Genomic DNA, 15,026 nt, shown 5'->3' with positions numbered 1-15,026 from the left:
GACTCAGAGAATAAATAGGACAGGAGCAAATTGTTTCCCAAGGCCCAGAAAGGGCATATGTAGAGCCAGGTAGCCTTTAGAAGACTGGTTGACCAAGTACATCTTCCTATTGAGAAATGCCGACTGAAGTGTTTTGGAATGAAGACGTCTTGAATTTAGAAAGGGCTTTCTAACTAACAGTCATACCCATAAATTCTTATTTACTTGACTAGGTTTAACCTAAACAATGAGAAGATGAGCTAGGTCATGAACAAGCACACAGACAAGAATCTGCAAACACATGCATGGGTGGATAGCAGCTGTACACACCAGAACAGACAGTCAACAACAAGCAACATCACTGTAGAATAATTTGCAGCCAAAGTATTTGTGGTTTTATGTGCATGGATATGTGTGTGTGGTGGCATTAGAGTTTACTTTTTCCCCATATAAACTTTTGGCTGAAATATTCCCAGACGGATGCAGAAACACCGCACCACAATGTTTTGCCTACCCCTTGCTTCCCTTCATTTCTAATTGGCTTCTTCAAAGAGCAGGCAGGAAGAGAGCACGTGGCTTAACAATGGTGCACATTTAACATAGAAAGTTCAGAGAAGTCATACATGTATGGTTCTCCAAAAAATCCGTGTGTGAAGTCATAAAACATCAACAATCCATTAGACTTGAGTTTTCTGCTTTCCCGCTTTGTGGAGCACATGTCCACTGTACTTTTATACATTTTCTTTTCTTTAATTTAAGGGAATAAACAAGGCAAGCAAGCTCTAGCTACTGTGGGGTTAAATGGATCATGCATGGTTAGAGAAATTAATACTAATACTACTGTTAGAAGGTTGACAGTCTTTGCAATGATTTAGTAAAAAAAAATTCAAAAATTAGTATAAATAAAATAAATTTCTTACTCATGACAAAATCATTTTTAAATAATATTTTTGCATGTAACATATTATTTAAGCATGAGGATAAAGGGGGGCATAATTTTTCACATTCTTTAAATTTTTCTTAAGAAATAAATACAACTATGAAAAAGAACTTGGAAAAATTCATCAATCCAACATACTATTAAAACTGGTTTCTCTCTTTTACCAACAAATCTCAAAAGTATTTTATTTTTATTTAGTGTGTACTCTGGGCCTCTCTGTAACAGACTAGTGCATGTTTTCAGTATTTATAAAAATAAAAGTAATTATTATGCTTTTAGGAGTTTTTTCCTGCATTAATCATATTTTTATACAAGGTGATCAACATTTAAATAGCTGAACTTCTACTTTGACAATTTAAAGCAGATAGTTTCACTTTAAAATGAACTAACTATATACTTCTATCTGGGATAAAAGTTAAGTCCAATACTTTTGTGACAGAAAACACAATTTTTGATTAGTTAAAATATATTTTATTTCTCTCTTTACATTGTTAAACTGATCGCTATTCTATGACAGCTTAAAAATAAATTATTGGATCATTCTCAGACTCTCCAATCAATGCCATTAATATCTTAAAAACAATGGACTAAGCAATGAGTGATTAAAAACAATCAAAACCCATCAAAATAAATAAACATTTTAAAGTTAAAATTCCCTTCCCATCGCATATGTTTCTTACCAAGGGTTAAGAGTTAAGCATGATAGTCTATCTTGTTTTATTTTAAATTCTTTGTATTATTATTATTATCATTTTAATGAGCAAATAAATGACTAATAGCCATGAGACATTAGTTTTAAATCTAAATTTGCTCTATGTCCTACATCAAGAGGCAAATCAAAAGAATTTCTAGAGACAGTGAAAACATACAAAATGACAAACATCTGGAAGATAATGTTCATTTTATATTATGACTATTACTTTATAAGAATCCCAGACATGATACTTGTGTACAGCTAGTTTAATAGTTTTCTTCAGTTTTCATCAACCCACTCTTTAGAGAAGACTCTCTGAGAGGTTTAGGAAGAAAGGACTGGCTGTTCCTGGCAGGTATGCATGTCCTTTGTGTAATCCTGAGGATGGTAAGTCAAGGCCAGTCTTTAACAACAGGCGAATTAGATAAGGTTATCCTCTTTTTTAGCCCAATAAGTGAGTATGAATAAAGGACTCAAATGATGTATAGACAAACAGAAATCTGAGGGGGAAAATGCCTGAATCTCGACAGTACCGCTGATGTTGTCATGTAATGCTGATGGTAGATCATGTTATTAAAGCCCATTAAAAAGTTTATCACTTAATTTGCTAAACACATGAAACTCAAGAAGAATGAAGACTGAAGTGTGGACACTATGCCCCTCCTTAGATTTGGGAACAAAACACCCATGGAAGGAGTTACAGAGACAAAGTTTGGAGCTGAGATGAAAGGATGGACCATGTAGAGACTGCCATATCCAGGGATCCACCCCATAATCAGCATCCAAACGCTGACACCATTGCATACACTAGCAAGATTTTATCGAAAGGACCCAGATGTAGCTGTCTCTTGTGAGACTATGCCGGGGCCTAGCAAACACAGAAGTGGATGCTCACAGTCAGCTAATGGATGGATCATAGGGCTCCCAATGGAGGAGCTAGAGAAAGTAGCCAAGGAGCTAAAGGGATCTGCAACCCTATAGGTGGAACAACATTATGAACTAACCAGTACCCCGGAGCTCTTGACTCTAGCTGCATATATATCAAAAGATGGCCTAGTCGGCCATCACTGGAAAGAGAGGCCCATTGGACTTGCAAACTTTATATGCCCCAGTACAGGGGAACACCAGGGCCAAAAAGGGGGAGTGGGTGGGCAGGGGAGTGGGGGTGGGTGGATATGGGGGACTTTTGGTATAGCATTGGAAATGTAAATGAGCTAAATACCTAATAAAAAATGGAAAAAAAAAGTTTATCACTGTCCTATGTCTGCTAGATAAAACCTGAACACGATAATAATCATTTCTTTTTAAATGACCATTCATCTTCATGAAAATGATTAAAATCTCTCTTTCAATGATTAAAAATCTCTCTCTCTCGCTCTTGCTCTTGCTCTCTCTTTCAACATAGTACCTACTGATTTCAGGAAAAATAATTTATGCCAGACTATTTCCAATCCTGAAGAAGAATTCTTAGAGGGGCTTTTTGATAGACATGAAAATAGACATAAAATGCACACATCAATAGAAATCTTTAAGAAAGACTCTTATAAGGACATGATCGTTTCTTAAGTTTCATGTAATGGCCCTGACAGGACCTCATGAGTGGGAAGATCTGTGAGTCTGCTGTCCATTCTAAGTACAAATTTAAATGTCTGCATGAATTGCCTAGGAATTATTAGAGTTAAGTAGTTTGACTCAAAGTGAGTTGCAACTATTCTGAGGACCATTTTAGTCAGGAGAATGAGTGTGCTGTATTGAGACCCACAGCCATGGGGCCAATGCTCCATACCCAAAACCATGAAAGGAAACTAGGTTTATGGATCCAATGTTTCCATCAAAGTTCTAAGGTAGGAAGCACCTCTAAAAGTGGGGAGATATACAGATTGTTGCTTTTCAAATTATGACAGAAGTTGCTTCATCTACACTCATAGCCTCTGACCTGGATCTAAGCAGGTAAAACTGCAGCCTAACATATCCCAGACAGTGCAGGCAAAACATAAAAGGACTCATGTTTCAATATATACACACTCCTACTGTGGCGTCATTCTTCTGCATTCAAGATCTGAGTGAAAAGGAACAGTAATTATTTCCTCTTAAGGACCTGATGGTTCAACAAGAGCTGTCCAACTGAGAACTGGGCCCTCCCACCCACTTCTTCTAAAGAATATCAACTTTGTTTCTACTTTAAGTTATCAGGAACTTAATTCTTGAAAATACAAACTGGTATTATTTTTTCCAGAATTTTTTCATTGTAAATATGGACAAGAATATTCCTCCAGTTACTAAATATTTATTCTTTTGTTAACATAGATATTAAACTCTTAGGTCATTAAAGGAAAATCTGGGTATCAAGTTCTGTCTCAAAATAGTTCTTGAAACTCTTGGAGCTACTCACAAATGTACTGTAGAAAAACAGAAAATCAGTAAACAACATCACAGAAATTTCAGTCTTACATGTAAGATCTGTAAGTTTGGGGGTCTCTAGACTATGTCTCTCGTATTTCTAAATATACAGAAATTCCCCTGTACCTGGTAATTAAAAAACAAAGCTGGGTGCCTCACTGATGTGGCCCAGACTCAGCATTTTGATGTGAACTGACTTGGAAAGCCTGGATAATGGGCAAGGGGAATCTGGTCACGCCTGGGGGAGAACAGTGCATTATGATACCCAGCAATTATCCTAACAGAAGTTATCAGAATTGCATCAGGAACAATGCAGAACTTTAGATGTCTGATATATGTCAACCAAGGAAAGAGTGGTTAGCCCCAGCATTGGAAGCTAATAAGTACTGCAATCACATATCTCCAACTTACTTGCACTTAGACTTTTAAAGGCTGAACACTGATTATTCTCACTGAGGTATTGGTTTATAGATCCAGAGGTCTAAGAAGCAAAGCACTGACTTCAGTCCAGAACTCTGCAGTGACACAAGGCAGGGGACATTTACTTATAATACAACAGTCCCTTTGAAATGGGCCCTAACAATTTTTTAATAAAAAGTTATTTCCCTCAAAACAAATGATTAGTTGTAACCTAAAATCCAAGCCAACTCTTAGTCATGAAGCTGTTGATGTCTCATCCACGCTGCCCCTAGACTTCAGCAGTAACTTACTAAGCTTATGCACTGTGAAAATATGACTCTCCGTTACAGTACTTTGCTGTCTGGCTTCCATAGACAGTGTTTCAACATTCCTTTCATATCTTAATAGCAGGATGGGGTGTAAACTATTTCAGACATTGACATAATTCTAAATCATGAACAAAATAGACTCATTAAATTTTCTGACTATAATTCCAGAACTATAACATATTATAAAACTTAAATTTTCTTTCAACTAAAAATGAGTAAATACCAGACATAATTATTGGCCCTAGGTAATATATTTTGAAAGTAATGGTAAATCTTGGAATCTTGTGTTTCATCATTTCAAAAGAAATTATACTTCTTAAAATTCAAACTAACTAAATTCAGAACATTCACAATCTGCATTTTAAACCTGCCAAAAATTTATTTTCATAGATAAAACAAATATGATACATATAAATAAATATAAACAAATACTCAAAAAAATACAAAATAAAATCTGTATACTTAGCACATTTTAAAGCCCTTTATTATAAAATGTAATTATTAACATAATTTTCCTGGAATTTATAAAAATTAGCAACATTGAGAACTAAAGGTATTACCTAGACATTCTGAAATTAAACATGTAACTTTACATTATTATGTCATTTAGTATATTACTTGAGTTCTTTTGACATTGAATGCCTACATCAATTGCTGGATACGTGTTTGCCTGTACCATCTATATTCCCTGAAGTAGATTTTAAGTAGTTATATATAGTTGTAATTTTCTGTCTACATATTGCTTTTAGTTCTCAGGGGAATTATGTTAGTAATTACATTTTTATTTAAAGGGTTTTAAAATGTGCTAAGCATATAGAATTTTCTTTTTTGCCACAGGATACTGGTTTAAGAGTGAATCAAATAGTTTTCAGAAATAGACTTTTTTTAAAAAGAAAATTGCTAAGACTAAACAATAGTCACGAAGGCATTTGTAATCAGTACACTATGTCCCTAGGAATGCATAGCCCTGAAATGACACAGTCAACAGAGAATTCTCCCTGAACATTAAGAAGATTGGTATCTTTCCTCTGTGCAGAATGGAAAAATGCCTGAGATTTTGTGTTTGTTTGCTTTTGTTTTTGTTTTGTAGACCCTTAAATTAAATGTAAGTCCTGCATGCAGTATGTTTACAAGAGGCGGGATTTTAAATGGATAGTGACTGGCCAGAGAGAGCTCACAGAAGCACGTCAGAGGGTTTTCAAATGCACCCTTAGCAGCAACGGGGTATATTATAAAGTACTCAATTAACGTGTCTGAAAAGCCAAATATTCTTTTAATATATAGGAAAGACTTCTGGACTCCATCTCTGAGTGTACTAGGGCTATAACCAAGACAGCATTTGAAAGCAATGATAAACTGTATTATTTGTCTAGAATTAGAAACTAAGGGAAAAAACAGACTCAGTGCACGTTAACCTACATATATTTAACGTGACAACACAAAACTCCTTCAGGATCAGAGACTGGTAGTTAAGTGAAGACAGGTTATTATTAGGAGAAATAATTAAGATTCAAAGACAAACTTTTAAATTCCTACGAAATGACATCAGCACATTATTTAGCAGAAGGGAGTACCTACAGCAAAGGAATAGAAAGTAAATGCTTTATTTGTGCTCCAGAATGTATTTGCAGGAAGATGTCAAAGCCTGATCCTTATTTCCTCTGAGTGTAGACACAAGGACATTGTACAGACAGTAAAATGCCCCCATACATTCAAAACAACTACAGTAAATTCACCAGAAACATGAAGGTAGCCATATTCAAAATAAACACACATGAGCAAAAACGTCCTGGGTACCAGTAACTGGTTAGAAAATAAACGATGGGGGTTAGAGAGATGGCTTAGTGGTAAAGAGCACTGACTGCTCTTCAAGAGGACCCGAGTTTAATTCCCAGCAACCACGTGGCAGCTCACAAGTGTCTGCAACTCTAGGTCCAGGGGATCTGACACCCTCACACATACATATATGCAGGCAAAATACCAATGCACGTGTAATTAAAATAAATAATTAAAAATGAAAATAAAAGGAAAAACGTACCTGCTGCTGTAACGGTTTAAAAACTATGTGTACATACATGTTACATACATGTCACAATAGCTTTAAAAGTAGATACTACAAAAATAAATAACCCAGTCCTGTAATAGAAAAATGTCAAAACTTTACTGTAGAAAAAAAACACTTTAAAAAAGTTGGATCGTGTTTATAAAAGGTAAGAAATAATATTAAAAGCGTATCAATGACTTAAAATTATCGCATAGCATGAATACAACTCAAATTAAATCACCAGGAACTGGGACTTGTAATTGACAGAAGTGACTTCTAAATTCACCTGGAAGGTAAAAAAATGCAAAGCTCAGAACTCCCTAACAAGATAGAAACAAAAGTAGAGAGAAGCCAGCTAGAATCTGCTCCACTAGATGTTTAAACATCACAAAGTCACAGAGCTAAGATTCTGACCCAACAGCAAGAGACACAGCTAAAATGGAAAGACAGATCAGGAACTGAGACCTCTGTTCCTATGAGAGTATAATACTCAAAACTGTGACATCAAGGTCAGAGAACGTTTGACAAACAATGAAAATTAACTGATAATTTTTAAAAACATATACTAGACCTCCTATTGTTAATCAAAATACAGATAAGAGTTGTATTAATATAAAAATGGCATCCAAAAATTTTAATACATGTGAGTGAAATCAGAGAATGACTTCAAAGAATAGAAAAAATAAGAAAATTCTAAATAAAAGAAACAAAGAAAGAAATCCAACCGATCAAAGTCCTCAAAGAATCTCTGTATTAAAAATTAAATAAAATTGTCACAATACAGGAAAAAGTTGTTTATGGAACAGAAAACAACTCATAAGACCCAATGATCAAACTAGTAAATTAAAGGCAAGAGCTTACATATATTTTTAAACCTAAAACTCGTTAGTAATTAAAGAGAAGACGTAAGATGACCTAAGGATTTTTCAAAGTTATATAAAATGGCAGTTCTCAATGTGGGCCAGGGTGTGGTCATAAAGATCACATTTAATCAGTGCTGTGAGAGGGCTCTTGGTTAAAGTTCTCTGAGATACAACATTGTAAGAACTATTGAGATAACCTTAAAAACCAGGATTGTGTCCAGAAAGTTATTCTATGAAGAAGCAAAAGGGCGGGAAGAAGGGTGGAGATGGAGGAGGAAGAGGAGGAGAAAGAGAAGGAGGAGGAGGAGGAGGAAGAAGAAGAAGAAAGGAGAAGATGGAAGTCTGGGTGGATGGGTGGTTGGGGAGCTTATAATACTGACAAAAACGGGTACATGTGACCAAAATTTGTAATAAATAGACTGACTAGATGTCATATCAGTTAAGAGTTACTTTGAGAAAATAATTACAAGAGGGAATGAATTCTAATGTTTTATTCCCAAAAAACCCTAAAATATAAAAATTGAATAAACATTTTGGTATAACTTGGTGAAAAGAAATAGAGAAGTATGTAAGAAAAGAAGTAAGGAAAAAGGAAGGGAGGAAGGCAAGAAGGCAAGAAGGCAGGAAGGCAGGAAGGCAGGAAGGCAGGAAGGCAGGAAGGCAGGAAGGCAGGAAGGCAGGAAGGCAGGAAGGCAGGAAGGCAGGAAGGCAGGAAGGCAGGAAGGCAGGAAGGCAGGAAGGAAGGAAGGAAGGAAGGAAGGAAGGAAGGAAGGAAGGGCAGACGGACAGACAGGGAAACAGAGAGGAAAGAAAGGAGAGAAAGAAGAGCAGCACCTTCTACTTAAGGGTGCCTGATGGAGGAACACGAGCGCATGTGTATTACTCTTCGCTACATCTGCTGTAAGCTGGCCTCTTACTCTTCTCTCTGCTATATCCTTCTTCACTTTTTCAATACCATGGCCATATATTACTTTTATAACTAGGAGAAACGCAGTCATTTTAAAGACTTTTAAGGGTAAAAAACCCATCAAACTGCATCCCTATCAGAACCCCCCCCTGCCACTCCCCCCAAAAAAAAACCTCAAACAAACCCTGGATCCTGAATATATCTGCAGACAGAGGGAGTTAAAAACAAGGAGAGCTGGCAATATTCCCAGGATGCCAAACCATTTGGTTAGCTTAATTAACATGAGGAAGAATGTCAGCCTAAGACCTTGAATTAGTCACTGGAGACTGAAGTTTGCTTTTGAATGCTGAGGCCAGTCCCTGTAACAGTGGAAGAGAAAGGGAAAGTAGAAACCGCCATGCCACTAAGCCATTTCTTTGACCCTATCTACTCTGAGAAGGACTGATAGACACAACCTACTGTCCTGAGAATTCTCTGCAGCCAAAGAACACAGCAATCCCTCTGTTTCATATGCACAACAGACTTAGATTCCTGTCCCGAACTTGTAACTATGGGAAAAAAATGTTATGCAATCTTGTTCTAGAAACATTCACCAATAAATAAATAAATAAATAAATAAATAAATAAATAATAAATAAATAAAATGAATTAACAAAAAGAATCAGAGTGGTTTTTCAAGCTTCAAGATATTCTAATTTAGTATTATAATTATTATTGTTATTGTTGTTAATTATTATTTATCATTATTATCATTGCTATTTGTCTTTCTTAACCTTTTCACTGTCTTGAGCCTATCAATTATGGCTTTCATTCAAATGTTAGGGGAAGGAAAACTTGAGTAGTTTGTTTGTTTGTTTGTTTGTTTGTTTGGTTGGTTGGTTGTTTTGGTTTTGGTACTCTGCTAAGATCCATGTGGAGGACACTTCAGCACAGCATCAGGGATTATGTTTGTAAATGTGTTTGTGGGATAAGATGCAGGGTCCAGGCAGAATCTATGAAGTCCCCCAAGCATCTTGCACATACATCTGTACACAGGCAGAGCTTGGCTTAAGAAGTATCACTGTGCTGACTGAATTACTTCCTTCATGAATTTCTTTTTTTCTGTGATGTGTACTCATTAAGTAGAAGACAATGAGAGTACACAACACATAACCCTTGACCAGTGACACATTCTAGTGACCTTCACTAACTGTACCTCCTAGTAAGCTAGTCTCCTGACAAAACAAAAATATTTCTTTTTCTCTTTTTTAAACTAAACAAACAAATACATGTTTGATAGGAATGCACATGTCATTAGGATAAAGATTGAGTGGGGACATCTAAACTATATTATTCATTTTTTAATAATAATAATAATATAGTTACCTGCTCTTCAGACTTTATTAAACTCAAGTCAGAATAGCTACATTCTGTTGTCAGTAGACCATGTTGTGATCTGCCCTTGGACCTGTGAGATATTTTGAAACTTTTACAAACCCTACATTGTTGTTAGGTGTTTATCAGTCACAGCTCAGATATTAAAGCAAAACTCAGCTTACCACAGAGTTCATACATACAGCACACATATGGGCTGCTGACTGTTCTACAAATGCTATCACTGTGGCATTGAAAGATCTCACAGGTAATACCGGAAACCTAGATCTTCAAGCTGCTTTGCTCTGTTTTGTTTTGTAGCCTGAGAGTTGAAGCTGGGAAGAAGGTTATTCTCAGAGCTGGCCATATTCCTTTGGCTTCTCAATTTTTAAATTTTGAAAGAAATGGCATCGGCTTTGCGCAGATCATTCCTTTTGGCAGAGTGGATGCGGGGAAGAGACTGATTGGTATTTTGGAAGCTTCCCCAGTGTGGCACACTTGGACATGGGCTTAGGGGATCCTCATGCTTTCATATGTTACAGCGGGAACTTTCAGAAATGACTTACTGGATTGTACATCTGATTGAACAACTGTTCAGCTTGCTACATTGCAAAGGTGGGGTGGCATTGCCGCACAGACAAGGAAAGAAGGAAAGATCCAGAAAAACAGCATTAGCTCAGCAAATCCAGTGCATTTGCACAGACGAGCTGCTCTTCAAAAAAAAAAAAAAAAAAAAAAAAAAAAAAAAAAAAAGGAGAAGAAGGAGAAATTTCAGTTTTTAAACATTCCACAGTGAAAGTGAAAGGCTCAGGGGAAACACAAATGTTGACTTTGGCTCCTAAAAAAGAATAGCTGGAATAAGAAATTTAAGGTTTGTGTTACTTTCCCTTTCTCAAGTTAAATAGCCCATGAAATAAAGAAAACTGTCCACTTTTGATGATACATGAAGTGCTGGCCTCCAGCAATGAATCAGAAGAAGTACTTTTGGCCAAGCCCACAATTTATTACCTGAACTTCAAAGTTGGAAATAATAAAAGATTAATTAAATCTTATCATTGAATTTATAGCTCTTCTTAGGTAGTAACGTAAGACTAAATGTTCTACTTGGTGTCTAACTCAAATAGAGACCAGGAAGCAGCAGGCTAGCAAACGTGAAGGATCAGTAAGCAGGGTAGTACCATACTGATTTAAACGGGAAAAGAATTCAAGTCTGCACAAAGATGAAAGGAGCGCGGTGTGGTCTGTTATCAGTCTCCACTGTTTCGGTTTAGAAAAAGTCATTTTCAGAGGTTTCCTATTATGTTCCAAGTGCTTTAGTACCTATAACGGGTGCCTGTCAATTTTGTACACAGTTATAGATGTTAAATATTACTTGTAAATAGTGTTCCTGTGTTAATTTATTAACTGCTAACACATTAATTTGAGGCTTAAGTTTAAGGTATTGTACATAAAATCCTACAGTAATTATTATTTGGTATTAGGTTGAGACAGGACGCCTGTTTCTTCAACTGGAGTATAGCAAATAATGATTTTAACATGCTTTATAAAAATCTCCTAAAGCATGATATTGATTGGAAAACTAAAGGGAGGAGAAGTCATGGCTCTTTAGATTCTGTGGCTTCTCAGCAAATTCTTAAAGATGCAGGTCAGTTACCCGCTGCAGCCTGAGCCGTTACTCAAAATCACTCAGTGGATGGAATGGTCCATACACCAACAATGAGATCGTCTCAGTCCCCAGATAGCTAACATTAGTGAGTAGACGTAGTTATTATGTACACTCAGAGTTAGTAGCTCTGCCTTACCTGGTTAGCACTGCTTCATTAACTCACTAAAATCAGCACAGTTCCCTCACACATGAATATTTGACAGCCATTTCTAAGAGTTTGGGATAGAATACATAGAGTCCCTTTTCTGTGCATTTTTATCACAAAATATTTGAAGATTTCATAAGTCTCTATCCAAAGGTATTTAAAATGGCTATGTACCCAAACTTCTTCACAAATCTTTGTGTAAAAACATTAGCTTACTTTAGCCAGGCATTGTTAATAGGATAACAAGTTAAAATCTCCATTGTCACAGGCAGACAAAGTCTGGTCAGCTAAATGCTATTAATTTATACTCTCATGTGGATTTCAGAAGGAAAAAACCTACTTAAACCATCACGAATCTTGAGTAAGATACCACTGGAAAAACTCACAGGGTGTTTATTACACAAGATGATTATATTTTCAGCTTTTATTTAGTGAATCTGTTTTATTCACAAGTCACAGGCCATTCCATTCAAGGGAGGCAAAGGCGCCCGTCTGAGCTTTCAGTGTTGCTTACTTTTCGTTAATGTGTGTTTGTGTGTCTGTTGTTATCTTGTGCTTTGAAATATCCAATGGAGATCTCATTTCTTTCTAAGGTAAGGTTTTAATGGACCTAGAGCAGAAATTAGAGACTACTGAAAAAAAAAAAACAAACAAACAAAAACCAACTCCTTCATATCTAAATTCAGTCAATATTAAAGAGCCAGATGTAACAACGTAGCATCTGTAGGTTAGGCATAAAAATATCTAAATTATCATTACCTTTTAAAGTTCACTGTACCATGTGCTTAGGAGATGGCATAAGTAAAGACTATGTAAATACTTAGGGATTAGTTACATTTTCATGAATTAAATAATTCCCTTACAGTAAAGCAACTATCTGGTGACATTGTAGAATACTAAAATGACATTAAATACCATGCTAAAAGGCTGTAGGACTAAATGGGAGCTTAGGAACGGTATGCTACAAGTGGGCAAACCAAGCTGAACTGAAGCAGACTCGGCTGAAGTATATGGATGTAGACTCAATAAACGAATTGAACCATAAACATGGAGACTAGCGCATCAACATGTGAACCTCTTCTGTCTGTCACTAGGGGATTTCAAAGGCCAACACTGAGTTATACTGACAAAGGGCTTATGTTCACCACATATGTGTAGAAATCCTACATGTAGAGCTTTGATCTCCACGATGTGAGGGTATTTTTCAGGCATGGGTATGTTTGAGGTTCTCCTACACTGCTACAAGTAAGGTGACCAAGCAAAGGCCATTTCCCTTCGCTGTAGCGTTACATTTGAACATGTTTCACCACTACCTAGCTATTATAGTAAGTAAATGTTAGTGTATTATAGAGTACAATACAAATATGTCAAGAAAATATTTCATGCCCCAAATGCTAAAATGGCCAATTCGATCTCCACCTAAATAGCCTCAAATGGGCAATTGAAATTCTTTCACTTACCAGTCCAGATTTCTGCCTTGCTAAATAGTATTACTTAAAGTAAGGGAGCTGTTGAGACAACCCTGAAACTAACTTTTTTTTTTTTCAAATTTTCTTGCCATGTTGCTAAAAGAGATTAATTAGGCACAGTTCACTTTATTTTCCCATGTGCCTGTGTGTGTGTGTGTGTGTGTGTGTGTGTGTGTGTGTGTGTGTGTGTGTGTGTGTGTGTGTGGTGTATGCCTGTGTAGATGACTGTGTGTGCCCCTGGACAGACATGAAACAGCCAGAGGTAAACACTGAGTGTCTTTCTAGGTTACTTCTCTACCTTATGTTCTTATACTTTGACATACTGTCTCTTACTACCCTGGAACTCACCAATTACGTAAACTGAGAAATCCAGAGATTTATTCATCTCTACTTCCCAGGAATAGAGGAATTACAGGAATATGCCTTTCTGCCTGGTATTTCTTTCCAAAGGCCTCCTGGGGATAGGAGCTAAGCATTTTGCCCAGAAGCCATCTCTACAACCATTCTTTCTGAGGCTTAGTGAGTAGATTTTCTTAGTGTAAAATTTCTCATGGTGATTTTCCTAAAATCCCTGTGTAGCAAAACAGTTACATTTTAATTTGTATTGCAGAAGTTCATAGAAAATAGAATATTTAAATGTTAATCATTCAAAATAATTCTTGAATAAATGTGTGTACTGCCCATATCTTTGGCCATCCATGCCACCCATAACTATTTTCATAACTATGGTTGATAAATCCCCATTCTAGTGTGCTGTGGGTCACAGTAATCTTGTTGTATGCTTTATTTGAATGCTAAGATTCTTATCTCTTCTGGTTAAGTTTATACGTTGTCAAGAGGAACAAAAGACTTAAATTAATTACATTATGAGTTTTATATGAACAATGAGTGCAGACAAACCAAACAACGTAGGGAAAGAGGCGAAGGGACAAGGCATGACTCAGATGCACTCCACAACAGTGTGCAGGTCGGTGAGAACAGTGAGGGCCACACGGAAAGAGCCTGCTTTCCTTTCCAAAGACGTCTGACTGTGACGAGCTTCCTCAGACAGTAGGCCTTTATTAATTCACTAAAAATCATCATTCTACAGATGCGCTAGGGACTTGGCTATTTCAGCGAACATCTAGAAACTGAGTGTTGCCAGGAACATGTTTGCCAAGTTGTATTACAAAAAATTGACCTACTTCTGAAAGTTGGAAAAATTTGTCAAAATATAAGGAGTCCTCTGGATTCTCTCCTCTGTGGAAACATTCTCATTCATCCTTTTCAGAGAGTTTAGATTTTTCCCAGAGAATAGTGGCTAGTTGTTATTCTTTCAGTTCTGCTACTATTTTATCTTTTTCAAGTTTTCTTTTGATAGGAAACTTCAGATAGTTTTTTTTTTCTCTTTAGATTTAGAGAGAGAGACTTGATGCAGACTCCTTGGAAATCAACTTGAGTGTTTAACTAAAATCCTTTCATTAGCAGACAGCAAATGATAAAGAGTTTGTTTATTTTGAAAAACGAAAAAAAAATGCTTATTCCTTAACTGTGTTATAAATTCACTCTAAAATCAGCACATTTCTTCTTAGACTTCGCTTACCTTTTTTAATTGTGCCTCCAGTTTGTTACATTCCTCCTTCTTTTGTTCAATGGCTATTTCTAGAGACTTCAGTTTGGAGTCCCTTTTCAGTCCTGCAGAAGCTAACGAGGATGCATGTTCTTTGAGGTCGATTAAACTGGACTGAAAGAAGAAGAATGCTAGTAAGCAAAACATCATGATTTCTCCTGGCAAGGTCTTCAGCATACATCTGCTGATTCTACACAACACAATAAAGTATGTATTAAGCATAACTGGC

General features: G+C 36.4%; 1 protein-coding gene across 37 annotated transcripts in view; it reads right to left on the bottom strand.

Annotated features, from left to right (window-relative positions):
- Window positions 1-15,026, bottom strand: part of Erc2 (ELKS/RAB6-interacting/CAST family member 2) — an 856,263-nt gene that overhangs the window by 438,594 nt on the left and 402,643 nt on the right. For 22 of the 37 annotated variants that reach the window (XR_383172.4, XR_001781112.2, XR_383171.4 and 19 more), the window contains 2 exons: window positions 14,771-14,911; window positions 10,475-10,510 (listed from right to left, as the gene is read on the bottom strand). Coding sequence is in view for 28 of the 37 variants with exons in the window: in XM_006518931.3 (XP_006518994.1) it covers window positions 10,475-10,510; window positions 14,771-14,911 (177 nt within the window). In the remaining 9 variants the exon portion in view is untranslated. The remainder of the gene's footprint in view (window positions 1-10,474; window positions 10,511-14,770; window positions 14,912-15,026) is intronic. The other 15 variants (XR_001781115.2, XR_001781117.2, XR_001781116.2 and 12 more) reach the window with 1 other exon arrangement.

This window comes from Mus musculus, chromosome 14 (genome assembly GCF_000001635.26).
Source record: "Mus musculus strain C57BL/6J chromosome 14, GRCm38.p6 C57BL/6J".
NCBI classification, from domain to species: domain Eukaryota; kingdom Metazoa; phylum Chordata; class Mammalia; order Rodentia; family Muridae; genus Mus; species Mus musculus.
This window is presented reverse-complemented; position numbering and strand designations above follow the sequence as displayed.